Source organism: Canis lupus, chromosome 2 (assembly GCF_003254725.2).
Source record: "Canis lupus dingo isolate Sandy chromosome 2, ASM325472v2, whole genome shotgun sequence".
In the NCBI taxonomy this organism is placed as follows: Eukaryota; Metazoa; Chordata; class Mammalia; order Carnivora; family Canidae; genus Canis; species Canis lupus.
In genome coordinates this window covers 47252758-47280603 of record NC_064244.1, presented here as the reverse complement: position 1 = coordinate 47280603, position 27846 = coordinate 47252758, and the positions used below count along the sequence as shown (strand labels likewise).

The 27846-nt window shown below is 40.5% G+C and overlaps 1 protein-coding gene across 6 annotated transcripts in view; it reads right to left on the bottom strand.

Annotated features, from left to right (window-relative positions):
• KIF2A (kinesin family member 2A) overlaps window positions 1-27150 on the bottom strand; it is a 76085-nt gene extending 48935 nt beyond the window's left edge. For 2 of the 6 annotated variants that reach the window (XM_025448129.3, XM_025448130.3), the window contains exon 1: window positions 24100-24258. In XM_025448129.3, the coding sequence (XP_025303914.1) occupies window positions 24100-24163 (64 nt within the window). In that variant the 5' untranslated portion in view covers window positions 24164-24258. Of the gene's footprint in view, window positions 1-13700; window positions 13736-24099; window positions 24259-26998 lie in introns of those variants that run through there. The other 4 variants (XM_025448133.3, XM_025448134.3, XM_025448132.3 and 1 more) reach the window with 3 other exon arrangements.
• Between the last annotated feature and the right edge of the window lie 696 nt (window positions 27151-27846).

The window sequence follows — 27846 nt, the reverse complement described above, 5'->3', positions numbered from 1 at the left end:
TTTTAGTCATACTAGTTAGTACAATGTCAAACCAGCCATCACTGAAAATCAATTAGTTTAACTTTAAAGAAGTCAAGAAGTCACATTCACTATACAAAAATGCATTCTTTCATGCATTATTCTATTGCTTGAGTAGGACTCCAAATTCAGAACATTTACCCCTAACTTCTTTGTGATGGACTGAATTGTGTCCCCCAGGCCTCCACAAATTGATATTGAAGTCCTAACCCCCACTGGGATGGTGTTTGGAGGTGAGACCTTTAAGAGGTAAAGAGGGTTAGATAAGTTCTTGAGAGTAAGGCCCTCGTGATGAGATTAGAGGCTTTCCAAGAAGGAGATGTTCTCTCTGCCAAGTGAGGACAAAACGAGGAGGAAGCCGCCTGCAAGATAGGAAGTAGGCTCTTATCAGGAACCCAATCAGCTGGCATCTTTATCTTGACTGAACTTTCCAGCCTCCAGAACTGTGAGAAATGTCTACTGTTTAAGTCACTCACTCTGTATTTTGTTGTAGCAGCCAGAACAGACTAAAACATTCTCTTTCAAAATGATAATGACCGTAATCAAGAAAAGGGTCATATATAAGGGGTCTATCCAACAAGAAAATCTAACAACTCTAAACATTTATGGCTCTAACTTGGAATCAGCCAAATAGAAAATTAGTAACAAAATTAAAGAAACTCACTGATAATAATACAATAATAGTAGAAGACTTCAGAGCCCCAGACAGCAATGGACAGATCTAAGCAGAATACCAACAAGGAAACAAGGGCTTTGAATGACACACTGGATCAGATGAACTTAACAGATATATTCAGAGCATTTCATCCTAAAGCAGCAGAATACATACTCTTTTCAGGTGCACATTGAACATGCTCCAAAATAGATCACATACTGGGTCACAAATCAGGTCTCAACCAGAAAAAAAAGACTGAGATCATACCATACATATTTATTTTCAGAGCACACAACACAATGAAACTTGAAGTCAACCACAAGAAGAAATTTGAAAGAACTACAAACACATGGAAGTCAAAATACTCCTATGAAAAAATGAATGGGTCAACCAGGAAATTAAAGAATTTTAAAAATCCTTGGAAGCAAATGAAAATGAAAACACAACACTTCAAAACCTTTGGGATGCAGCAAAGGCGGTCCTAAGAGGGAACTATATACCAATTCAAGCCTTCCTCAAGAAGCAAGAGAAGTCTCAAATATACAACCTAACCTTACACCTAAGGGAGCTGTAAAAAGAAAAGCAAATAAAGCCTAAGTCCATCAGGAGAAGAGATATAATAAATACTGGAGCAGAAATCAATGAAATAGAAACCAAAAGAACAGTAGAACAGATCAATAAAACTGGGAGCTGATTCTTTAAAAAAATAACCAAGATTGATAAACTTATAGCTAAACTTATCAAGAAGAGAAAGGACCCAAACAGATAAAATTATGAATGAAAGAAGAGAGATCACAACCAACACTGAAGAAATAGTTACAAGAGACTATTATGAGCAATTAAATGCCAACAAATTAGGCAATCTGGAAGAAATGGATACATTCCTAGGAACATATAAACTACCAAAACTGAAAAAGGAAGAAGTAGAAAACCTGAACAGACCCATAACCAGCAAAGAAATTGTATCAGCAATAAAAAAATCTCCCAAGGAACGAGAGTGTGGGGCAAGATGGCTTCCCAGGGGAATTCTACCAAACAGTTAAAGAACTAATACCTATTCTTTTGAAACTGTTCCAAAAAATAGAAATGGAAGGAAAACTTCCAAACTCATTTGAGGGGGCAAGCCACAACCTTGGTCCCAAAACTAGACAAAGACACCACTAAGAAGGAGAGTTACAGACCAGTATGACTAAAGAACATGGACGTAAAGTTCTCACCAAGATACTAGCTAATAGGCTCCAAGAGTACATTAAAAGGATTTTTCGGGGATCCCTGGGTGGCGCAGCGGTTTGGCACCTGCCTTTGGCCCAGGGCGCGATCCTGGAGACCCGGGATCGAATCCCACATCAGGCTCCCGGTGCATGGAGCCTGCTTCTCCCTCTGCCTGTGTCTCTGCCTCTCTCTCTCTCTCTCTGTGACTATCATAAATAAATAAATAAATAGATAAATAGATAGATAGATAGATAGATAGATAGATAGATAAATAAATAAATAAATAAATAAATAAATAAATAAATAAATAAGGATTTTTCACCACAACCAAGTGGGATTTATTCCTGGGCTGCAGGGGTGGTTCAATATCTACAAATCAATCAATGTGATATGCCACATTAATAAAAGAAAGAACAAGAACCATATGATCCTCTCAATAGATGCAGAAAAAGCATTTGACAAAACATAGCACCCTTTCTTGATAAAAAAACCTCCACCATGGATGGACAGAGGGAAAATACCTCAACATCACACGCAATATAACAAAGACACACAGCAATTACCATACTCAACAGGGAAAAATTGAGAGCTTTTCCACTAAGGTCAGGAACGTGACAGGGATGTCCAGTCTCACCACTGTTGCTCAACATAGTACTGGAATTTCTAGCCTCAGAAATCAGACAACAAAAAGAAATAAAAGGCATCCAAATCAGCAAAGAGGTCCAATTTTCACTCTTAGCAGACATGATACTTTATGTAGAAAACCTAAAAGACTGCACCCCAAAAATTGCTAGAACTCGAGTAATTCAGCCAGGTCACAGGATATAAAATCAACGCACAAACCTATTGCATTACTATACACTAACAATGAAGCAGCAGAAAGAGAAATCAAGGCATCAATCCCATTTATGATTGCACCAAAAATCGTAAGATACCAAAGAATAAACCTAACCAAAGAGGTAAAAGATCTCTATCTGTACTCTGAAAACTACTGAACACTGTGAAAGGAGTTGAGGAAGACATAAAGAAATGGAAAAACATTCCATGCTCACAGATTGGAGGAAGAAATATTGTTAAAATGTTTATGCTACTCAAAGCAATCAATACATCCAATGCAATCCCTACCAAAATAACAGCATTTTTCACAGAGCTGGAACAAAGAATTCTAAAATTTGCATGGAACCAGAAAAGACCCTGCATAGACAGAGGAATGCTGAAAAAGAAAACCAAAGCTGGAGACATCACAATTCTAGACATCAAGATATATTTCAAAGCTGTGATCATCAAGACAGTATGGTAAGACAAAAACATGCAGAAATCAGTGGAACAGAAGAGAGAACCCAGAAATGGACCCTCAACTCTATGGTCAATTAATCTTCAACAAGGCAGGAAAGATTATCCAATGAAAAAAAAAAAACCTCAATAAATGGTGCTGGGAAGACTGGAGAACCACATGTAAAAGAATGAAACTGGACAACTTTCTTAGACCATACACAAAAATAAATTCAAGATGGATGAAAGACCTAAATGTGAGACAGGAATCCATCCAAATCCTAGAGAACACAGGCAGCAACCTCACTTGACCTCGGCCCCAGCAAGTTCTTGCTAGACATGTCTCCAAAGACCAGGGAAACAAAAGCAAAAATGAACTACTGGGACTTCACTGGGATAAAAAACTTTTGCACAGCAAACAAAATAATCAACAAAACTAAAAGGCAACCAAGACGCCTGGGTGGCTCAGCAGCTGGGCTTCTGCCTTTGGCTCAGGGCGTGATCCCAGTCCTGGGATCGAGTCCCACATCGGGCTCCGTGCATGGAGCCTGCTTCTCCCTCTGCCTGTGTCTCTGCCCCTCTCTCTCTCTCTCTCTCTCTCTCTCTCTCTCTCTGTGTGTGTCTCATGAATAAATAAATAAAATCTTAAAAAAAAATACTTAAAAAAAAAAAAAACTAAAAGGCAACCTGCAGAATGAAAGATATTCACAAATGATTTATAGATAAAGGGCTAGTATTCAATATCTATAAGGAACATATCAAACCCAACACCCCCCCCCCAAAAAAAAAATCCAGTCAAGAAATGGGCAAAAGACATGAAAAGGCATTTCTCCAAAGAAGACATACAAGTGGCTAACAGACACATGAAAAATTGCTCCACATTGCTTGGCATCAGGGAAATACAAATCAAAACCACAATGAGATCCCACCTCACACTGGTCAGAATGGTTAAAATTAACTCACAAAACAGGTACCAGCAAGGATGCAGAGAGTGGGGAACCCTCTTACATTGCTGGTAGGAATGCAAGCTGGTACAGTCACTCTGAAAAAACAGTATGGAGGTTCCTCAAAAGTTAAAAATAGCACTACCCTATGACTCAATAATTTCACTACCAGCTATTTATCCAAAGGATACAAACATAGTGAGTTGAAGGGGACATGTACCCCAATCCCAATGTTTATACCAGCAATGTAGACAACAGCCAAACTATGGAAAGAACCCAGATGTCCATCCACAGATAAACGGATAAAGATGTGGTGTATATATATACACAATGGAATATTAGTCATCAAAAAGAATGAAATTTTGCCATTTGCAATGAAGTGGATGGAATGAGAGGGTATTATGCTAAGTGAAATAAGTCAATCAGAGAAAGAAATACCATATGATTTCACTCATGTGGAATTTAAGAAACAAAACAGATGAATATAGAGGAAGGGAAGGAAAAATAAGATAAAGACAGAAAAAAAAAAAAAACAGAGACAGAGGCAAACCATAAGAGACTCTTAACTATAGGAAACAAATTGAGGTCGCTGGAGGGAAGGTAGATGGGGATATGAGGTAAATGGGTGATGAGCATTAAGGAGGGCACTTGATGTAATGAGCACTGGGTGTTATATGCAACTGGTGAATCACTAAATTCTACCCCCGAAACTAGTAATACACTATATGCTGACTAAATTGAAGTTACACAAGGAATTTTTTAAAAAGAAAGAAAAAGGGATATTAAGATAAGGCACATTCTGGGCTCTGTGCTAAATTCTCAATCCCTGATTGCAATGTCATTACTTCTCCCAGGAATTTGTTACTACAGTCTCTGTTCCACTCTATCCATGGAAGCCTACAATGATAGAGGCTCTGAGCCAAAAATATTTCTATTTTCAGTGCCCAATCAATGTGGATTAAGAAAATAGGTTATAACTACTTATAGGCCCTTTTACCACTAGGTTAAAATATAGAATAGCAAATTCCACATAGCAAATGTGGCTACAACAAAAGGTATGCAAAGAAAAATAAACCCACAGAAGCTCATTATGGAGATAGGTTAAAGTCAGAGGATTAGTTGGTTTTGTATAGATTAAGTTTGAGAGATCTATTGGGCATCTACTGGAGATATGGGATGTCCATGTATATAGTAAAAGGCGAAAGATTTATTCGATCTGAAGAGAAACCAGAGTATTGTCCATGGATATAGTATACTAAGATATACTAAGATGGTCCAGACTAAAGATAAAACCTTTAGAACTGTCAACTTATAGATCATGCATTCTCTATAGGGGTGATATTGAGCCTAAGAAGGCAAAAACTGGTTCTCTAAAAGTGGATATCTTAGATATTACAATACCCTGTGGCTCTCCGAAGGGCCATAGCACATTAATAGTTTATATGGTATTAAAATTTAATGTGAGGGTATGATAAGAGAAAAGAGTTTAAAACAGCTCTCTGGAGGAGGGCAATAATTAGAGGAGGTTTGGAAACCACGGATACAGTATTTAAGGCAATGAAAATAGATGTGATCACCAAGAAAATGTGCATGGAAGACCTCATCTTCAATGTACAAAAGTCAAGAAGATAATGGGATCCCAGCAAAAAAAGATGAAGCAGCTACACGAGGAAATCAAGAAAAATCAGGAACAGAGTTCTAGAAGGCAAATGAAGAAGGTATTTCAGGGAAAAGAGAGTGAATCAACAGTTAAAATACTATTAACATATCAAATAAAATAAGAGCAATACCTAAAAGACAAAGTGAGATCAAAGAGGCTTTGTGGGGTTTTTTGTTTTTTCAATAAGACAACTGAAATCAACAGCATTACAATGTTGATGACAGTGATTCTGGAGAGAAAATATTGATGCAATGCAAAGAATGGACTGAAGTGGTAACTTCAGCGGATTGGACCTAGTACGTAAGTGGAGATGAATGGCCTAAAATATGAACCAGAATAGTTTTTACCCATGGAAAAATAAGGAAGAGCTACAGGTGCAGCTGTCGGTACTTGGGCAGATGTGTAGATTTGCAGAAGCTCTTTTCTGAGCGCTTATATTCTGAGCAAATGGGCTAGAGATATAACTGCTCATTCAAAAAAAAGCAACCACATTTTAAATTGTGGTCAGTCAACTTAAGTACATTTTTCTCCTCTTCAATCAATTTCAGACAATCAGGAAAGGACGAGGAGGTTTAATATATACACACACACACACACACACACACACATACATATACATATACTTATACGGAAGGAAGGACATGAGAAGAAACAATAAAAATCAGTAGAACTGTAAATCCTAGTGGTGCCCAAAGATTAGGGAAATCAGGATACTAGAAGGAATATGCTGGAAAGACAGAATGGTGACTGAAAAAGTGGAATGTGCCTGAAGCTTAGATTATGTAAATACTGCAGGAAAATGTAAGGACCTAGAAAGTGAGCTAAGGGCAAGGGCAGTGGAAGGATCACCTGTATATGAAGGTTGCAATTACCAAGAAATATGACAGGAATAAGACAGGAGACAGTAACAGTGAGTCAAGAGCAAAAATCTTCACAAATTAGGAAAGTTGGCAATGTCTGAGATTTCTATCTTGGGAAACCAGGTACATGGTGTTTCCATTAACCAAGATAAGGAATACTGTAAATACAGAAATATAGAAGGCAGCCCAAGTGGCTTAGCGGTTTAGTGCTGCCTTTAGCCAGGGGCCTGATCCTGGAGACCTGGGATGGAGGCCCATGTCAGGCTCCCTACATGGAGCCTGCTGCTCCCTCTGCCTGTGTCTCTGCCTCTGTGTGTGTGTCTCTCATGAATGAATAAATAAAATCTTTTTTAAGAAAAGAAAAAATATAGAGATAAAAGGCAATAGATTCCATTTTTTATGAGTTTCATTTGAAATATGGGCAGGTAATCCATGTGGAAGTACCTAAATGGAAGACCTGAGACTCAAGAGAAAGATAAAGTCTCAAGAAACATTTAAAAAGTATTTTTATTTTAAAAACTTTATTTTTTTTAATTTCTTTTTTTTAAAAGACTTTATTTATTCATGAGAGACACAGAGAGAGAGGCAGAGACACAGAGGGAGAAGCAGGCTCCATGCAGGGAGCCTGATGCGGGACTCAATCCTCGGACTCCAGGATCACTCCCTGGACTGAAGGCAGGCGCCAAACTGCTGAGCCACCCCACCCAGGTGTCCCATAAAAACTTTAAATATTAGGAAAAATTACAAACATATACAATATATTATAAACACCAAATGCCTTTCATTCAGTTTCCTAAATGTTTAATACAAGGCCAGTCCTATTGCCCTTCCTCCCACAAAATGGATTATTTCGAAGCAAATCTCAGATATCAATCATCCATATTTACTGCAATATGTAGAGATTACATTTTATGGGTTTTTCACACTCTGTTTAAAAAAAAAAAAAAAAAAAAAAAAATCCCGGGCAGCCCAGGTGGCTCAGCGGGTTAGCGCCGCCTTCAGCCCAGGGCGTGATCCTGAAGACCCGGGATCAAGTGCCACATCAGGCTCCCTGCATGGAGCCTGCTTCTCCCTCTCCCTGTGTCTCCGTCTTTGTCTCTGTCTCTATCGTGTCTCTTATGAATAAATAAAATCTTAAAAAAAAATCCCTTCTAGGGCACCTGGGTGGCTGAGCGTTGTGAGACCCATCACACTGGGCTCTATGATGGAATCTGCTTGAGAAATTCTTTCCCTCCTCCTCTTGTGCTCCCACATGAGCATGCACTCACTGTCTCTCTCTCTCTCTCAAATAAATAAATCTTAAAATACAATCCCTTCTAATGCATTTATTTTTCTTCTTTTCACAGATGTTTTAGTACAACAGAAAGGGTTTTCAATCAAATGAAAACCATGCCACGGATCTGTTTTAAAGTAATGAACGAAATAAATAAATTAATTAATTAAGTAAGTAAGTAAGTAAGTAAGTAATGAAGGAGGGCAGCCCTGGTGGTTCAGCGGTTTAGCGCCACCTTCAGCTTGGGGTGTGATCCTGGAGACGCAGGATCGAGTCCCACGTCAGGCTCCCTGCGTGGAGCCTGCTTCTCCCTCTGCCTGTATCTCTGCCTCTCTCTCTCTATGTCTCTATGAATAAGTAAATAAAATCTTTTTATAAAAAGATTTTAAAGATAATATTAATATATTAATAAAGATAATATTAATATTTTAATAATATTAAGAAAACTTTATTGAGATAGAATTCAAATAATATACAATTCACCTATTTAAAGTATAAAATTTAATAGTATATTCACAGATACTTGCAATCACCAATTTTGCAATATTTTAATCACCTCAGAAAGACACTTCATATTCTTTAGCCATCACTTTTCCTCCAATATCTTCCTCCCCAACATAAGCAATCACTACTTTGTCTCTAGAGATTTGCCTATTCTACACGTTTCATATAAATGAATTTAGGTAACGTGGTCTTTTGCACTACTTTCACTAAGCATGTTTTCAATATTGTAATATCCCATCACATGAATAAACTACAATCAGTTTATTCATCAGCTGATGGACACTGGGGGTCTCCACTTTTTTGACTAATACAAATAACGTTATAAACATTAGTATACATGTTGCCACATGGACAGCTGCTTCTACTTCTCTTGGGTATATGCCTAGAATACAGCATTTTTTTTTTCTTTTTAAAGACTTATTTTTTTTTTTTAGAGCAGTCTTAGGTACACAGCAAAATTAAGCAGAAGATATTTTCCATATACTCCCTGCCGCCACACATGTACCCTGTATTATATATAGTAACATACACAGTATTTTCACTGCTCTAAATTTCCTAAGTTCTTTTTTTTTTTTTAAGATTTTATTTATTTATTCATGAGAGACGCACACACAGAGAGGCAGAGACACAGACAGGGGGAGAAGCAGGCTCCACGCAGGGAGCCCGATGTGGGACTCGATCCCGGGTCTCCAGGATCATGCCCTGGGCCGAAGACGGCACTAAACCGCTGAGCCACCCGGGTATCCCTAAAATTCCTAAGTTCTGCCTATTTAGTCCTTCCCCCACTCTTAACCCTTAAAACCCGGAAAAGGTTTTTTAAAACCTAAACTTTTGAGGATGCGATGACACAGTTAATCTATTCATTGCTGGTGTTAGGTTGGTAATCCATTTGGTCAAGACTCAATGAATGCCTGCTATGTGCCACGTACCATATTAGATGCTAAGTTAACTTTTTAAAAAGATTTTATTCATTTATTCATGAGAGACACATAGAGAGAGAGACAGAGATACAGGCAGAGGGAGAAGCAGCCTCCATTCAGGGAGCCCGATGTGGGACCCGACCCCCAGGACTCCAGGATTACTCCCTGGGCCGAAAGCAAGCGCCAATCCAATGAGCCACCCAGGGAGCCCCTAAGTTTACTTTTTTAAAAGATTTATTTATTTTAAAAGTTAGTTATTTGAGGGCAGAGAGAAGGGCAGAGGGAGAGAATCCTGAAACAGACTTCCCACTGAGCACAGAGCCTGATGAGGGGCTCAATCCTAGGACCCTGAGATCATGACCTGAGCTGTAATCAAGAGCCAGCCACTTAACCGAATGAGTTACCCAGGTGCATCAAGATGCTAAGTTTATAGTAGAGAACCACACAGACCTCGTCTGTGGCTTTAAATAAATAAATGTACACATACGAAGTATGACAAAGGTTAAGAAAATATAAACGGTGGGGATCCCTGGGTGGCTCAGTGGTTTAGTGCCTACCTTTGGCCCAGGGGGTGATCCTGGAGTCCAGGGATCAAGTCCCCCATCAGGCTCCCTGCATGGAGCCTGCTTCTCCCTCTGCCTGTGTCTCTGCCTCTCTCTCATAAATAAGTAAATAAAATCAAGAAAAAAAGAAAGAAAGAAAGAAAGAAAGAAAGAAAGAAAGAAAGAAAGAAAGAAAGAAAGAAAGAAAGAAAGAAAGAGTAAAGTGCACTGAGAAAGAATAAAAGGAGATCAAATTTTGATTCGAGAGTCAGAAAAGACCCCTTTGACAAGTGCAGATATAATACGTAAGCTGAGAACTAAAAGAAACAGTTGGGTCAGACAGAGTGGGCAGTAAGAAAATCTGAAGTGAAGCAGAGTTTGTGTGAAAGCTCTGAGGTAGGAAAATCACTAAAAGAAAATGAGGCTCAACAATGAGAACAAGGAGATAAGCATTTATTTAAGGTGCCAGAGGAGAAAGTAAGAGCCTGATCGCATAAAGCCTTCAATGGTCATGTTAAGGATCACCTGATCTCTGTTCTCCAAAATCTTGGTATTTCCTTGCTCTTTATTTTCAATCTCTTCTCATCCCTCTTGCTTCTTCCCTTCAATAAACATGCTGATGTGATTTGTCTCCATTAATAAAAGAACAAATTTTTAAGTGGCACCTTCCAGGTCCTCTGTACGAATGAAAGCTCCATGTGGAGACATTTTTGCGGGTTTTTCCCATTGCTTTATACTCAATAACTAGTACATTGCCTAAAATACTCAATACATATTGGTTGAATGAACAAATAAACAATACACATAATCTCACCCAACCACTCTTCCAGTTAAAAAGTGGCATTTTGAACAGTAAAAGAACAGAGATGTAACTGTCTTTAAGAGATTTAGTTCCTGGGATCCCTGGGTGGCGCAGCGGTTTGGCGCCTGCCTTTGGCCTAGGGCGCGATCCTGGAGACCCGGGATCGAATCCCACATCGGGCTCCCGGTTCATGGAGCCTGCTTCTCCCTCTGCCTGTGTCTCTGCCTCTCTCTCTCTCTCTCTGTGACTATCATAAATACATAAAAATTTAAAAAAAAATTAAAAAAAAAAAAAGAGATTTAGTTCCTTGAGCTGGCCCCAAATAACAAGGCAATCTACTTAAGTGAGTTAACCAACTACAAACTGATAAAATCCAGGGAGGTAATTTCATTAGCACAAATTTATTTAACTGTGTTCAGAGTTTTAAAAAATCCCAATCTATTATTTGGTAAGGCAGTTCAAGTTTATTAGGTTAGAAACCATAATGTGTATTTTTCAAAAACTTCTAATTAAAAACATCACTTTCTTCTCATTATCAGACATAACACATGGCATCTTGTTTTCTATACTAGCTATCATAACACTAGAACTTAAATGTTTTTCATTATGTCTGGACCTCATAAACACTTAATAAATTAAGTACATTATCTTTTCTGGGCCATTTAACTTCAGAAGAAAACATTCTACAGTCTGAACTCTATAACTCTATCTCAAAAATATATGTTGCACATTGCATGGACAAGGATAATGAACCAAGAGGCACTTGTGCAAGTAAGACGGTAAATTCACATATATTCTCTATAGACGCAAACTGTCAAGATCTATTGAAATTTAAAAAATACGATTCTAAGACCCAGCAATTCTACTTCTAAGACCTTATCCTACAGATATAGTCATCAGTATGCAAAAAAAGACAAAAGTTCAAGATTAACCAATACAGTATTGGCTGTATAAGAGCTACAGACTGGGCACGATCTAATTTGTGGTATATTTAACCAATAGGCAGCCACAGAGACTATTATTTATTTACTCAAAGGTTCTTCCCAAGATATCATTGTTATTAAATGAAAATAATGTTAAGGAGCACCAGTATGTACAACATACCAACTGTAGAGAAAATATACATATTTACAAGTACACACACATATATATAAATATGCATTTACAAATACCTATATTACATATAAGTACAAATATGCAAACATTGCTAGAAAATGAAAAAAAATCCCTGCACACATATACAAGAACCTGGAAATACTGGTTATCTCTTGAGAAAAGATTCAGGTGGCTAGGGGACAGGGATATGATAGACTTTCTAATACATATCCTTTGGAATTTAATTATTAATCATGGGACTATATTACTATTCAAAACAGGTAATTAAATTTAAAAAGTTAAAAGTGTACATTAAAAGCAAAGACATATCTCCTGATGCTATGAAGATGAATACAAATCAATTTTTTCAGAATGTGAAAATCTGAATAGAGCAGTGAAAGAACAGTACAGCTAGAACCTATTAAATCATTGGTTCAAAAAATAGGTAATTTACTAAGCATGAACGGGACCTATACTAGGCACAAGGATACAATGGAACTTGAGTCTGACCAAAACCAAACAGATAATACAATCCTATGAGTGTCTTGATGAATAAACTGAGGGTACTTGGAAACCACAAAGCAGGGGACCTATCCTAGTCTAGGAATCAAAGAAAAGTAGAATGTTTAATAGAGACAAAAAGGAGCAACAGCAGTAAGTAGATTAGGTAGGTAGAACTGGAATGTTCTAAGAGTTCAATGTGTCTGGAGTGCCTCAAATAAGTTGCAAGAAATCAGACTGGAGAGGATGGTCAGATTGCTCAGGGTGTAGAGTAAGCTATGTTAGAGTGGGGCTTTAGCCAAAGGGCAATAGAGAGACCATGTGACAAAAAGTTTTAAGCAGATGATCAGGGGGTCAAATTTCTATGTTTGAAAGGCTACATCAACTTTTGGAAAATGAACAGAGAAAGAACACCTGGAAGATTCAGAAGGAAAAGTCTGAGGGCTAGGAAGAAGACAAAATATTTTCTTTACTTTTAATTTAGTTAAGGAAAATCTTTAAAAAATAAAAATAAATAATTTAGTTAAGGAATGGCTCTTAATGAAACCCAAAAGAACATGTAAGGTTAAAAGCAATATATTAATCTTAATAAAAGTGTACCCTTCCAAAAAAGGTGTATCCTAAAGAACATACAGAGAGAATACACAGATATTTAGGATCATCCTGTAGTCAACTCTCAGTATCAGCTATTAGGGGGAGTGGATTATAAAAATGCAACCTATACATTATTCCAAAAAATAATTGCAAACAACAATTTTTTATAAAAGTACAGATGACTGAATCTAGAGAAGCCCCCAAACTCATCATGTATGCCAAGGGACTCCTAACAAGTTGCTATAATCTTTTATTTTCCAGAAAATATAGCTGCTCATCTAATAAATTCTTCCAAACGAAGCGTTATCACCTTGTCTAAAATTTTGAAGGTCAAAGCAGCAAGGACGGCCTAAACTTGTGCAATGGCAGAGAGACTGGCAAACACTAACATTTCTTTTTCAAAAGAAACCATAAAGCCACAGAGCACTCACGACGAATCCCACAGCTATTTACTAGTCGGCTGTAACTAACAAAGTAGTCTTTACTACGGAGAAGTCCTATTTCTCAAAGGCATCAGATGGTCAGGCACCAGATGCTAGCTGGATTAATAAAAAAAAAATACCTGAAGGCAATCTATATCACAGGAAGAAAAATGAAAGCACTACTTAATTAAGGATCTGACTGCCAGTGCCTGGAACATCCATAGTACACCAAAGGCTCTTAAGGAATTATTGTAGAGGACTTTTGAGGCAATCTACGCTCTAATCTACTTATTTTATGTATATGTTTGCTACTTATTTTATGTATGGCCTTAGACAAGTCAATTTCCTCAATGTAAAAAATACAACCAAGTAGGACCAATAGCAGTATTTCATTAGAGTTGTCTGCAGTTAAATTCTTAGACTTACCTCATTAATTAGGGTCTCTAATTTGCTCTCCATTCCTAAAAAATCAGATATAGGTATATCATTATATCCATTTATTTTTAGTCCATAGTAAACTAAAGGCTTAAAAATACTACCTCTCCTCCAAAAAAAGTTTAATGCTGTTTGCACTCCCTACTCCCTTTCCATAAGATGAAACATCATTAGATTTCATGTATTTATCTTACAAAAGAATTCTCTATTTTATAACTAGAACAAGTAAATGTCTGTTTAAACAATTCAACCCTGGCTCACCTAGACACACTGCTTGGGTATTTGTTACAGCATTTGAACTATAAATACAAATGTCCATGAGCTGATAAGCACATCTCAATCCTCTCACTGCACTACAGCTCATTTTAAAAACTGTGTCCACAAACCCTAAATCTCTCATATTGGCCAGCAGACTAAGCATAACAAAAAACGAAGAGCCAAAGTTAAGCTTAACTGCAACCCTATACAGTTGACCCTCATTCTAAAATAAAATTGCCATTAATTGGTCCTTTATTTTAAGAGCAGATTTAACTTCTAACACCTAAAGTGTGCATACCCCTCTTTTAAAATTAATTTATTTTTTTAGAAGAGTTTTAGGCTGAGAGCAAAACTGAGCAAACCCTTTGTTGCCAGCCATACTCAGAGCCTTCCTAATCATCAAAAGCCCACACTGGGTACACTTGTACAATTGACGAACCTACATGGATAGGTAGGCTCATTCTTGGTATCATATCTTCTATGGGTTTTAACTGATGTATAACATGGGGGGTAGGAAAAAAAAAAAAAACATGTATCTACTGTTACGGAATCATAGAGAGTAATTCCACTGCCCTAAAAATCCAATGTGCTATATTCACCCCTCAATTACTTCTTTTTCAATCCCAAATTGAAATAGCAGTTAAGACATCCTAAATGCTAAAATGACATTCAGAATCTTGAGGATGAAAAGGTAAGGTGAAAGCTAGGGCAGAAAAAATAGGACAAAAATAAGAGCAAAGAAAAAGTAAAAGAGGGCAGCTGTATTTCAAGAAACAAAACCCTTCATCCCTTAAAGAGGTGACACCAGATCCTTTAAGTGTTGTTTTTCCTTCCCATTCCCTTCCAGGAATTCTAAGAGGGTTTTGGCTAATACACTATAACTGAGTCTTCTTAAGTAGGCAAAGCAGTTAGTTATAGCTTAAATAAATTCTTGCTCTACATATAAACATTTATTGGAAGTGACTCATACCTTAGACTCACTTAATTTAAAGATACTAGTGGTGGAAACTATAAACAGCCCGAGTTGGATGCTCTCTTTAATATCACACTGTACACAGGCTCTACAGTCCTCTACAAAATATTCATGAATAGGATTAGCTTGATTAAACAGAACTGAAGAGATTTTATAACCTACACTCAGACTTTCCAAATGCTAATAAGTCCATTCCTTTCAACACATCTGTTCTTTATTCAGCACAAGTGATACACCACCATACAACATCAATTCTTTTTGCAGGCTGCTAGATCTCATCTGTTCCTTAATCATTGCTCACCCTCCTGGACTGATGCAATCTTATCCTTGCTAGCTCTCATTTTCAGTATTATTCTCTCTCTAATCTATCACTAATCACTAGCTAACTCCTATTACTGCTCTTAGGAGATTAAGTCCTACTGTAGTTTCCAAGTGTCCTAGAAATTAATTCCAAGAAGCCTTACCTTACCTTTGTTTCCAAGTCTTTAATAAGGTGCCCCAGATTACTTCTTCCTTATTTTCCTCTTCTATCATGGTCCTTTCTACCTGTTTTAAATGCCTTTTACCTGACAGCCCTCCATTTTTAGCTCAGGGACTTCTCACGTGTTGTACTAAATGCCTGGAGTGTCTCATTCCCCGCAAGGCAATCCACTGGTCAACTTCCTCCCACCATTAAAACTTCACTCTCCATGAAATTTTGTCAGATCACTGTTGGGAAATGCTACTTTTTCTAAACGAGCAGATCACAACCCTGAGTGCACGCTAAAATCAGCTGGATTAATAAAAAATTTACGTGTGAATTTTAGTTCCATCAATGTAGGGAGTGTTTTAATTTTTTTTTTTTTAAAGACTATTTATTTATTCTTGAGAGACAGAGAGAGAGAGAGAAGCAGACACAGGCAGAGGGAGAAGCAGGCTCCATGCAGGGAGCCCGACGTGGGACTCGATCCTGGGACTCCAGGATCACGGCCTGAGCTGAAGGCAGGTGCTTAACCCAATGAGCCACTCAGGCATCCCTTAAATTTTTTAAATAAATTACTAATGCTCAGGCTCCATATCAGACCAACTAAAACAGACTCTATGCAAACTGACTCTATCTATGCAGATACTGGTGGTGGTGGGTAGGGGGTTTGGTTGTTTTTCACTTCAAAGCCCCACAGGAGTTTCCAATGAGTAGTCAGGGTTGTGAAACAGACTCTACCCAGTTTAGAAAAAGAACCTCCACAATTATACTTATCCAATGTGTTCTCTAAATTTCTAAATTTATCTACATCTCACACTACTAAAATACACTTACCACACTGTCCTGACCAATGCATATAATGTAAATATGTGAAACTGCCCTTCAGAAGGCTTAAACAATTCACAGTGATTTATATACTCTGAGCATAGGGTTTCTCTTCAACAAAATGGATAAAATACTGTCTACCTTGCAGGACTGTCATGAAAATCAAGCAAGATACTGAATGTTAACACATTTAGGGAAGCAAATGACTTTATAAGGGTGCAAATGTTAAATCCCTTCAGGTATCAAGAATAATCACTCCGATTCAATTTTTGAGAAATTTTTGAGAAACGAACAGAATTCATGTGGCAGTACAGAAGATACAAGCTATCTAGATGAGGCTGAATGGATAGATGCTGACCAAGAGTTATAATCAGAAAGTCATTCTGTATAGTGTAGGCATCTCACAAATTTTACCAGAAGTATGTCCCATCCTGATCCTGTCTTTCTTTTCAAAAATGTTTTATGTAAGTGAAACATGGTTAAAATTAATATCAAAACCAATAAAAACCTGGAGAAATAGGTCTTTGAAAGTAAGTAAAATATATAGCCCAGGGAGGCGTCTGATTCTGACAGTCCTTTGGCCACAATGTGTGAGAAGGGTTGTTTCCAAATTACATACAAGCACAGCATCTGGTCAGTTTTCATGCTCTCCTTCCTTGGTCCTTGTGTTTTGAAGCACCCCAATATCTAGAGAGAAACTGATGCCACTGGCTCCCCCACTAGAAATGTGAAAGTGAATAGTCCTTATTCCTTTAGATATCAAAAACAAAGGTAAAAGACCATAAAGTTAAAACTCAGATGGATATTTGAGAAAATAGGCCAGTAATACCAAGTAATGACAATTTCAATAAAGTGACAGGGGCTACGAGGACTGGTGGTACTGTATAAGGAAGAATTCTGCGGATGAATATGGGCTTACTAAGAAAGCACACTATAAGGGATAACAGATACTGGTCTTGGGCAGAGGAGGTGAAAGGAATGGCATATAAGACATATTATTTTCCAGAAGACTCCTAACTTCAAGAGTCTAAATTAAGAGCCTACACCTAAAAAGGGAAGCAGTAATAATGAACACACACAGAACAGCATAGTTCTATCATATTTATCACACTATACATCAATCGTCTATTTATTGTTTCGAAGTCAGAAACTGTGCCGTATCCCCAACACCTATCAGAATACCTGATATATAATAAACTATTAATAAAAATGTATTTAAATCTGCCATAAGAAAAAACTAGAAGATCACATGGTTTTATGGTATGGCATAATCATTTATATTCTATATATCAAAACATCCTCACTCTCTAGTAAATGCCCACTTGACCTGCAAAGTTGGCTGTAGTGGATGAGAAAAATAAGTAGTACCAAAATGAAAGAGCCTCAGGCAAAGACTAGATTTACAAGCACAACTTTAAAAAGGGACACCTCCCTACTCATTCTACTCATAGGAGACAGTATCAAAAAGTTAACTTAAGGTTAACCAACAATGAAAGGCTATTTCATTTCACGTCAAGCAAGTTTTCACAAAACAAATCCCAATAACCATGAACCTGAATTTATTTAGCTCTCTATGTAAGTACATGGCACAGTATCCATCCATCCACTACATGTAATCAAGACCCTAAATGTTTAAGATGGTTAGGTTCTAATGCCTATGTTCACTTAGGCACTCTAATACCATTTCTATTACTTTAATCAAAAGAGATAGTATGTGGTGTGAGAACAACCTAACCTATATTTGGTCAACAACTGGACCAGAAGAGTGAAAATGAGTAGTATCCAAGGCTTAAAAATTGTATCTATTCTTAAACTCAGAGGTATGATCTCAAAAAAAATAAACACCTTGAAAGATTATTTTAAGTTGCAGGACAGAAGTGTTAAAACGAAAGTAGACGCTGAATCCAAGAATTAAGCTTTGTGAAAGATTAATGTAATATTAAGGACAAGTATCTTGTGACTGGTTAGAATAGGTCTGGATGATCTCTCAAGGAACCCTGTCCAAGACATTCCACACTCAAGCCTCTTCTCCACTTAAACAAGACACAGGCTTAACCGGCTCTTTGCTATTTTCTAGATTCAAAAAAATCATGACACATAAAACAAGTTGACACAAAACCTTTCCCCATAGTTCCTTAAGTAATTTTTGCCTTAAGAATGAAGGGACTAGGCAATGAATATAGATTCCTGGGTTACTTTGTTTATAATTCTAGAAGCAACAAGTGACTACAGAAAAGGGCTTTAAAGACTTAAACCGCTGAATCTTCATGCTTATAGTTAATGTCAGAATTCAATTTCATCTCACCAATTAGGAAAATTTAATTCAATGTCATCAACTGTAGGTTTTCTGAGACTCTTTGGTAGTAACAGAAAAAATTTACTACAGGGGCTTCTGTATCTTAAAAAAAAAAAAAAACCCAAAACACTAAAGTACACATAGTATCCAATTTCATACTATTATGCACAAACCTGTCAGCACTTAAAAGAGAAAACTAGGAGTGAAGGAACCTAGGGTTTGGTTGAGGTTATGCCCCTAATTAACATGTGATCTTGGCAAATAATCCAACCTCAGATTCTTTGCTTATAAAATGATGAATCTATCACCCTGCTTATTATCGTATAGAGTTTCTTGTGAGGATCCAACTAGATAAACTGAAAACAATGAAGGCCTCCACGAAAAAATGCTCCACATCACTTGCCATCAGGGAAATACAAATCAAAACCACAAAGAGATACCACTTCACATGGGTCAGAAATGGCTCAATTTTACAACTCAGGAAACAACAGATTGTGGCAAGGATGCAGAGAAAGTGGAACTCTCTTATACTGCTGGTGGAGCAGCCACTCTGGAAAACAATATGGGGGTTCCTCAAAAGTTAAAAACAAAGCTATCCTATGACCCAGCAATTGCATTACTAGGTATTTATACAAAGGAGACAAACATAGTGATTCGAAGGAGCACATGCAATGTTTCTAACAGCAATGCCCACAACAGCTGAACTATGGAAAGAACCCAGATGTCCATCCACAGATGAATGGAAAAAGAAGATGTGGTATATACACACACAATGGAATATTACTCAGCCAACAACAACAAAAAAAGAAATCTTATCATTTGCAATAAGGTGGATGGAACAAAAGGGTATTATGCTAAGCGAAATAAGTCACTCATATGTGGAATTTAAGAAACAAAACAGATAAACATAGGGGAAGGGAGAGTAAAATAAAATAAGACAAAACCAGACACGGAGGCAAAACCATAAGAGACTGAATTATAGGAAACAAAATGAGGGTTGCTAGAGGGTTGGAGTGTGGGGGGATAGGGTAACTGTGTGATGAACGTTAGAGAGCACATGTGATGTAACGAGCGCTGGGTGCTATAAGCAACTGATGAATCACTAAACTCTACCTCAGAAACTAATAATACACTATATGTTAATTGATTTTTTAAAAAAGGAAACTATGAAGGCCTAACTACACATACGTGGAACCATTATCATGCTAGTTACCAAGTAAAAGGAAATTATTAAACCACAAATTCCCCCATCTTACCCACTCCACAGAGCCTTATAATATTGCTACGTCGTTCATTTTTATTACCTACATTCACAGTCCATTTGTGAGAGTCTGCATGACATGTAAAGATGAACTGGCAGAAAAATAAATGTGGCAAAATAGGTAAGAGAATTAGGCCATTTAAAATCTTTCCTAAAGATTTCCTACTTTAAACTCCAAGATTCCGGATAAACCCTTTGAAATCTTTAAGTTCATGATTTCAGATGCTTAATTAAAGCATTCTTTTTAGCAACACTTAATTAAGAAATAGTATTATTTTTGTTCTTATGACCTTCTAGTTACTGTACCAGTATCACTTTTTACCAGATTAATCCAACTGGGTGCTTTAACACTGCTCTTTAAGGCCTTTCCTATGACTGAGAAGCAATTTCCTACGCATCCTCCTTACTGGGCTGTAGAAAGCTGTGTACAGTTCCTAAATAGAATTCTCCCTTTACTGCCACAGTTCTTGACAGTCTGGTTTCCATGCTATAGAAGAAAGGTTCCTGATTACCACTACAAGCTGAATGAATCTAGACAAGTCCCTTACCATGACTTGGGATTCTGTTTCCATATTTATAAAAATGAGAACTCGGTTAACTTCAAGGATCTTTCTGGTTGATCCTTCTCATCAGATGACATATATCAATGGTGTGACTTAGAGACCCCAAAGAACAATCCCATCATAGTTGCAGGTTTCAAGTATTCAAAACATTTCTCATCCCTCCCCCAGTCCCCAAAGGATAATTAACTGTCAAACAGGTAAGAGATGTTTTAACAGTAGTTTTCAGATTTCCCAATAAAGCCTATCTAGCTACCGGGTGCTTAGGAGGCTCAGTTGGTTAAGCATCTGCCTTTGGCTCAGGTCATGATCTCAGGGTCCTGGGATCAGAGCCTCGTGTCAGCCTCCCTGCTCAATTCCATCTCCCTGCTCAGTGAGAAGTCTGCTTCTCCCTCTCCCTGCTGGTCCCCCTGCTTGTGCTTTCTCTCTGTCAAATAAATAAAAATCTTAAAAAAAAAAAGACTACTTAGCTACATAACAGGAAGACTACAAGTTTTAGAGTCACTGGATTCCAAAAATGAATTGAATCAGAATGAATTGACAGGAAGTCACAAGCAAAATAAATAAATTATACATGACTGTCCATTTCCAGAAACAAGTCTAATTTCATACCAGGTCATCATCACCTGTGGTAGTGAACAATCTCAATACATTTAACCTCTAACATTTTTAACTTTAGAAACCAAAAATGTCAGATGAGCTTTAGCAGATCACTGTATTCCAGTCCAATCTGGGGATGTTGAACTAAGAGGCCTGAAGGGAGGAGGGCGGAAGGGAGCAGGGCAGAATGAGGAGGTGGTAGCACAGGATGAGCCTAGATAGAAGGGTTTCCCTTCCAGGTAAGATTTCATCAGAATGGTTAACTCTAATGTTTAAAAACCAAAAATCCAGTAATGAATGATTCACTAAAAAACTATACGCAAGAACCTCTGCTAGGCATGTGGAAGAGATACACCGATAAATTCAGGAAATTGAAGAGGCTATTAGTAAGTATTTTAATCCTCAGCACCCTGTGTTTGAAGTGCATGTGGGTAGCCTGCCATCCTTCAGTTGGATTCTTTATACCCCCTCTTCTCCAGTGCAGTCTGAAAACATAACATTAAAAGAAAACACCCAACTGTTAATACTTCAGGAAATATGCTGCCTCATGAGTGACACAGAATGACTTGGGAATTCAGAGGCTGACTATCCATCTGGTTTTAGTAATCAGTGAAGACTTATTGGGATTACTTTTGAGCAGGGCCTTGAAAGATAAGAATAAATTCATTTCAGTTTACCTGTTGGCCCTCAGAATAGGTTTTATTTATATATGAGCATCACTGATTGGAGAAGCATGCTCTGGAATAAGGTCAAGGATCACCATTAGGAAGCATGCAGAACATCAAGTCACCAGTCAACAGCAGTCTGGAGCAGCCCTTCTTCACTCATGTGATTTCCATTGTCCCAGTCATTACATTAGTGCTCATTCAACTACAAAGGTTTTTTTTTTGTTGTTTTTTGTTTTTTTTTTCAATAACCACTAATGTTTTATACGATACAGATGTGGTATAGAAGTGGGAGGAAACAAAACAGCTTCTTTAAAGTGAAAAAAAGCTTGTGGGGAGTCTCCCAGACAGCGTTTTCTAGTGTGCACACCGCTATCCAATGCAAATGAACACTCCCTTCAAGTTGTCTACTTTTACCTCCCACCAATTCAATCATGCATCTAAGGAGCATAAATATGTACATGACTGTAGGTTGGGGTAACACACGTTGTAATGATTTCCATTACAACTTCATGGACAATATATCCGCCCACGTATTCACCTTTGAAACGTACCTACATAAGAAAATAAACCTCTTATGTATATATGTATGTTTGGGTTTCTGGTAAAGGCAAAAGGCAAAGGCTGAAAGACTATTAAAAGTCTCTACCGTAGGGACGCCTGGGTGGCTCAGTGGTTGAGCATCTGCTTCGGCTCAAGAGGTCATCCCAGGGTTCTGGGATCGAGTCCCACATCAGGATCCTGCATGGAGCCTGCTTCTCCTCCCTCTGCCTATGTCTCTGCCTCTCTCTCTCTCTCTCTCTCATGAATAAATAAATAAAATATTTTTTTAAAAAAAGCTTTCAAATGCTGTATCATAGGGTTCTAATATATTTAGTAGTAACACCTATATTCATAAAGGCTTAGAATGTAAAGAACTTAATAATTTTATTGCACCCCAGATTTTAAATAATATGCAAATCCCACTTTTATTGGAATGCAGTGAACCCTAGTTCACCTGAAAAAGAAATGACAGTAACAGCACTGCTTAAGGACAGTAATTTGAAGAGAAAACAAAAAGAAACCCTAACCCAAGTAGAGGGGACTTCGCTTTCCCACTGGTGTGCCTGGTAACTAACTTCTAAAGCTCTAAGCAGTATAAATTATCTTTTCACATCCAGGTTAATGTGTCCAGTCGTTAACACCAATTATCTCAAAAAAACATCATTACCTAGAGAGGGTCGACCAGATAACAGAGAAGTCAATCCGGCTTCACAGAACTTGGTCAAACTTGCTTAGAAACCAGGAGGGTGTGGATGTGATAGCAACGTTACCACTGGCCAGGCTAGAGGATCACAAGCCATCAACAAAGGTGGGTGCGTGCGTGTCAGGGCGATGGAGTCGAGCACACCGCACACCTGTACTACCTGTCTCTCGTTCTTTCAGTACTCGAATTGAAAGAAAACTGCACTTCTCTCTGTCCATGCGTTTTCTCCTCCAACAATATAAATTATTTCCCAGCCTGGCTGGCATCTCACTCCACACCCCAAGCCAGTGACATGAAACATCTTCCCCAGGAGGAGCCTATACCCTAGGGACACACTAGCCGCAGGCCCTTCCTTTTCCTTGGGAGTTCAGCGCGCACGTCCACCCACCCCTTCACTCTGCTCTCCGGGTCACCTCCCTACACGGAGTGAAAACATCAACATCCGGTCGCCCACCCCCAGCCTCCCAGCGACGCCTCGCGCGGACGAGGTCACCCCTCGGCCTCCCCTTCAGTCGCCAGTCGCCACCTCGGGGCAGCCTACCGAGCACTTCTTCCCGCGGCTCCCCCCGCCCCCACAGTCAAGGCCGAGAGCCCGGCCTTCTCCGCATCCTTCTTCCATGGAAGGGGGACCAGAAAAAAAAAAAAAAAAAAAAAAAAAAAAGAAAGAAAGAAAGAAAAAAGAAAAGAAAGGCATGCTCGAGAAGCGACCGGCGACGCAGCCTGATCAGCTCCGGGGTTTCAGGGTTGGCCGCCCCCCGCCCCCCGCCCCTCCCCGGCCTCGCCCGGGCCGCCGGTCGGTTCTGCAAAGCCTGAACCCACTGATGTCCGCGCTCTCCCCGCCGCCGCCCCCTCAGAGATGCGGCCGGGAGGGCAGACGCGCGGCTGCGAGGCTGCGAGGCTGCGAGGCTGCGAGGCTGCGAGGCCGGGCGTCCCTCCCCAAGGAAGCCCGCCGCCCTCGGCGCCCGGGAGGGTGGAGGCCGCGGCCCGGGACCCCGCGCCTCACCCGCCCGGGCGCCCCGGGCCTCGCCGGCGCCCCTCCCCGCCGCCCGCGCCGCCCGCACCGCAGCGGCCCCCGGGGCGGCCCCCAGCCGGCCTCGCTCCACACGCGCCACACACAAAAGCGCCGCGGCCGCCGCCTTCCCGCCCCCACAGCCCGGCCGAGCGATCAATGGGGCGCCGGCCCGCGTCCCCTCGGCGGACGCGCGGCTGCGGGCCCGGCCGGGCGGGCGGCGGCGACGCTCACCATCGCTCCGCTTGATCTCCACGTAAATCCCGATCTGGATCTTGCCGAAGTTGGCCGTTGCCATCACCTCATCTGGAGCGGCGGCGGCAGGCCGGGGGAGGGGGACCGGAGGGCGGAAAAGGCGGGGAGGGGGCGGGGTGGGGGCGGGGGGGGGAGCGGTTGGCCGCGGCCGCGCCGGCCCGGGCGACAGCGTGAACGCGAGCCGGGGCCGCGAGGAGCAGCGGCGGGGCAGCCGGCGGGGGCCCCGGGCCTTGCGGGCCGGCGGGAGGACGCGCACGCCGGGGCGCGGGGGGAAGCGAGGGCCGGGCCGTCCGGCGGCGCGGGGAGAGTGGGAGGGCCCGCGCCGCCCGCCCGGGAGCCGACGCTGGGGGGCGGGGCGCCGCGCGCCTGCGCAGAGCGCGCCGCCCGCGTCCCTTCCTGCTCGGCCCGCCTCTCGCCCGCGCCCTGGGCGCCCCCCGCGCGGCTGCGCGGCCCCGGGCGGGCGTCGGCCGCGCTCGGCGGCGCCGGGAGAGCGCGCGTGGCGCCGCCCGGAAGGAGCCGGGGTCGCGTTTGATTTCGGCGCGCGGCCTAGAAGAGGCGGGAACCCGCGCGCTGGCGGCTTCCATGATGCGGCCCCGCGGCCCTGTAGGTTGGGGGCTCCCCGGGGGGCCTGCGGGGCCTGCGGGCCGGGCGCCGACGGCTCGGGCTCGGGCTCGGGCTCGGGGACAGGCGGCCGGCGCAGTCACACCCCGGCGGTGCCCCCGCCCCCCGCTGCCTCAGGGCCTCGCTTCTAGCCTGAGGCGGCGGCGCCCCGACGGCTGCCGTCTGCAGCCCCCGCTGTTCGCGGGGCTCGGGGCTCCTCGCAGGGCTCGGGGCTCCCTGTGCTCGGGCCCGCGGAGCCCCTGACGGGATCCAGGGACAAAGGGCAGACACGGCGCCGGCTGAGGAACGTGCCTCTTCTGCAGCGTCCCTGACGACTCGGCCCACATCAACGTGCGAGGCAAGGCCGCGCCCCCCGGAGGAGCAGGAGGCCGGCGGGCGTGGAACGTGGAGGCCTCACCGCCCCGCGCAGGAACCTGCCGGGGCTCACACGTGTTACGGGGGAAACACGCCTCCCGTGCCTCACTCTCTCGAGGAATTGTTAACCCTCCTGTTAATAAGTAAAAATACCCAGATTTAAACATTGGAAGCTAGACACACGCGTGTTGCGTGCTTATGTGCGTACACGCGCACAACCCAAGGTAATCAAGTCGGGCCGACCCTAAAAAATATTGAAAGACTCAGACTCATCTAACTTGGACGCATTGAAGGCCTACTTATCAAAAGAATGAAGTTTCTGAAATCCGTTTAAAAGGAAGCATCATTTCTATGAGAAAAAAAAAAAAAACAACAGCGCTGGGTAGAAAACTTTGAAAATAACGTCTACTTTTTTTTTTTTTTTTTTTTTTTTGCGGGGGGCGGGTAAAGGGAGGGAGAGAATCTTAGAATCTTAAGTAGGCTTGACCCCTAGCAGGGAGCCCCACCTGGGGCTCCATCTCACAACCCCAGAGATCCTGACCTGAGCCAAAACCAAGAGTGAGATGCTCAACGGACTGAGCCACCTAGGACTGAGCCCATAACCTCTTTTCTATTCCAGAAATGACAGGCCTATAAATCTCACCGCAGGACCTCTGTTTCATAAAAAGATTTGACCAAATCAAGATTTGGTTGTTTTTTAAGTAATCTTAAGAGCTTCACCTGTACTCTTTGGGTTCTGCATAGTAGAACTCGTTCTCTGATGTCTCTGTCTGACGTATAAAGCATCTTTTTATTTGCTTGCAAATGCTTTACATAATGCAAAGAAATCAAGCTATGCAGCTTTTAAATTTAAAACTGCTTCATAAAATATGTTTTATCATGGTTGCTGACACACCTTGTACCCTGTGGGTTATGTAATTAAGAAGTCTAAACCTTTAATCCGTATACAAAGGTATTTTAAAAATACGTATATGATCCTGCTCCATAAAAAAATGTATGAGACACGCCACATGTCAAATATAAAAACATTTCCTTTGTAGGTCATCCCCAAAAGGCGTATGTTTTTTGGTACATACTAGTATATATATTTACCAAGACTTGCGTCTTGGGCTTTGTGTGCAAGTAGCCTTCAAAAGAACAGTCATAAATAAATGCAATGTGGCTATATTTCCAGCAACATTCTAGATCAAGAATTCTGACTCTGACTCAGGCATTTGAAAAATATATAAGCCTAACTAGAAGAGTGAGAGGCACACACTAGACAGGGACGTTTGTCCAGTAAGTTAACTTGTTGAACTGCTCTGAATCTCTTACCTCTTAGAGTAGCCTGGAAAAGTAACTCTGTTCTCTCAACTGCAGAAAATTTTTGTGAGGGTCAAATGAAATAATAAAACATGGCAGTGGCCTTGATTTTTAAAAAGTATAATACAAGTTTAAAAACAAAGCAAAGCTATCCTATAAAAAACAAACCCAGACTCTAATCCTGAAGTCATTCATTAGAATTTTATGTCCAGTGATATAAACTTAAACACAGTTGGCGTTGGCTCTGGCCCTCATCACCTGACATGTGGCAAGAGAGCAAGAGCTTTACAGATCTGTGTATTCTTTTACCACCTCCAGTCCATCCTACCTTCACTGACGGAATACTTCTGCTCAATAATCATTTCTGCCAAGTCATAACCTAGTAAGAGCGGTTGCTGTTGACCTACCCTATCCTGAGTTGATAAACTATTTTTAAAAAAACCATTATTATTTTAATCCAACCAAGCCAGTCTCCTTATTATGCCTGGATTTCTTTTTTAAATTCCTCTGCTTTGGGGTCATTAGTACAGAAATCTTAAGAGTTTTATTCTGAGGAAGAGGCGGTTAAACTAGTGAGATTGAGGCAGCAGCCAGCACTTACCTTAACCACTAACTTGCTGCTCTGGTGGAAAAGCAAAGGTACAACTTGGCTCCAGTTTTGGCTCAGATTTTCTGTACTTGTCTACATCTTCTAACTTGAAATTTTCCATTTAATATTTGCATCTATTCTCAATTACTCCCACGGTTTGTGGATCTACAATCAAATGGAGAAAATAGGTAGGGTTGGCAGAAACTGTCTTTGATTTTAGTATTGTCCACTACTTTTGCCCACAAGTTTCTTGGAGACTTTTTTTTTTTAGAACTTTTGGTTATGATTCCCCTTCCCTTTAATTTACTCAGATTTAAACTCTAATTAAACTGGTGTAACTTCACTGTAATTAATTTTAGTCCATACACAAATATACTGAAAATATCTGGAGATACAAATCCCAATTTTCCTGCTCTAAAATATCCACTCTTTCCTTCTCCACTGGATTTCTCTCTACTGCCTACAAACATATTCAGGCAATTTTCTCCTGGGGGAAAAAAATCTCTTGATCCTTTACTTCCTATTTAAATTCCATTCTATTTTTCACTTTCCCTCCCCTGCCAAATTCTCAAATGAGTGCTCTAAATACTTACTGCCTTCATTCGCCATCACTCATTCATTTCCTAAACGCTAAATCTGGGTTCAATCTTCTACAGAATTGTATTTTTTTTAAAGTCAACAATTACCTCACAATTACCTGATTAAGTAGACATTACCATCTTCATTTGCCTTGAACTCTGAAGAATGGTCGATCTACTTTCTTCTTTTTTTTAAATTTGTTAAGACTTGTCTATTTTCTTCCATAACACCTTGCCCATTCCTGCCTGAGTTTCTGCTCATCTAGTAAATGACTTGCTCTT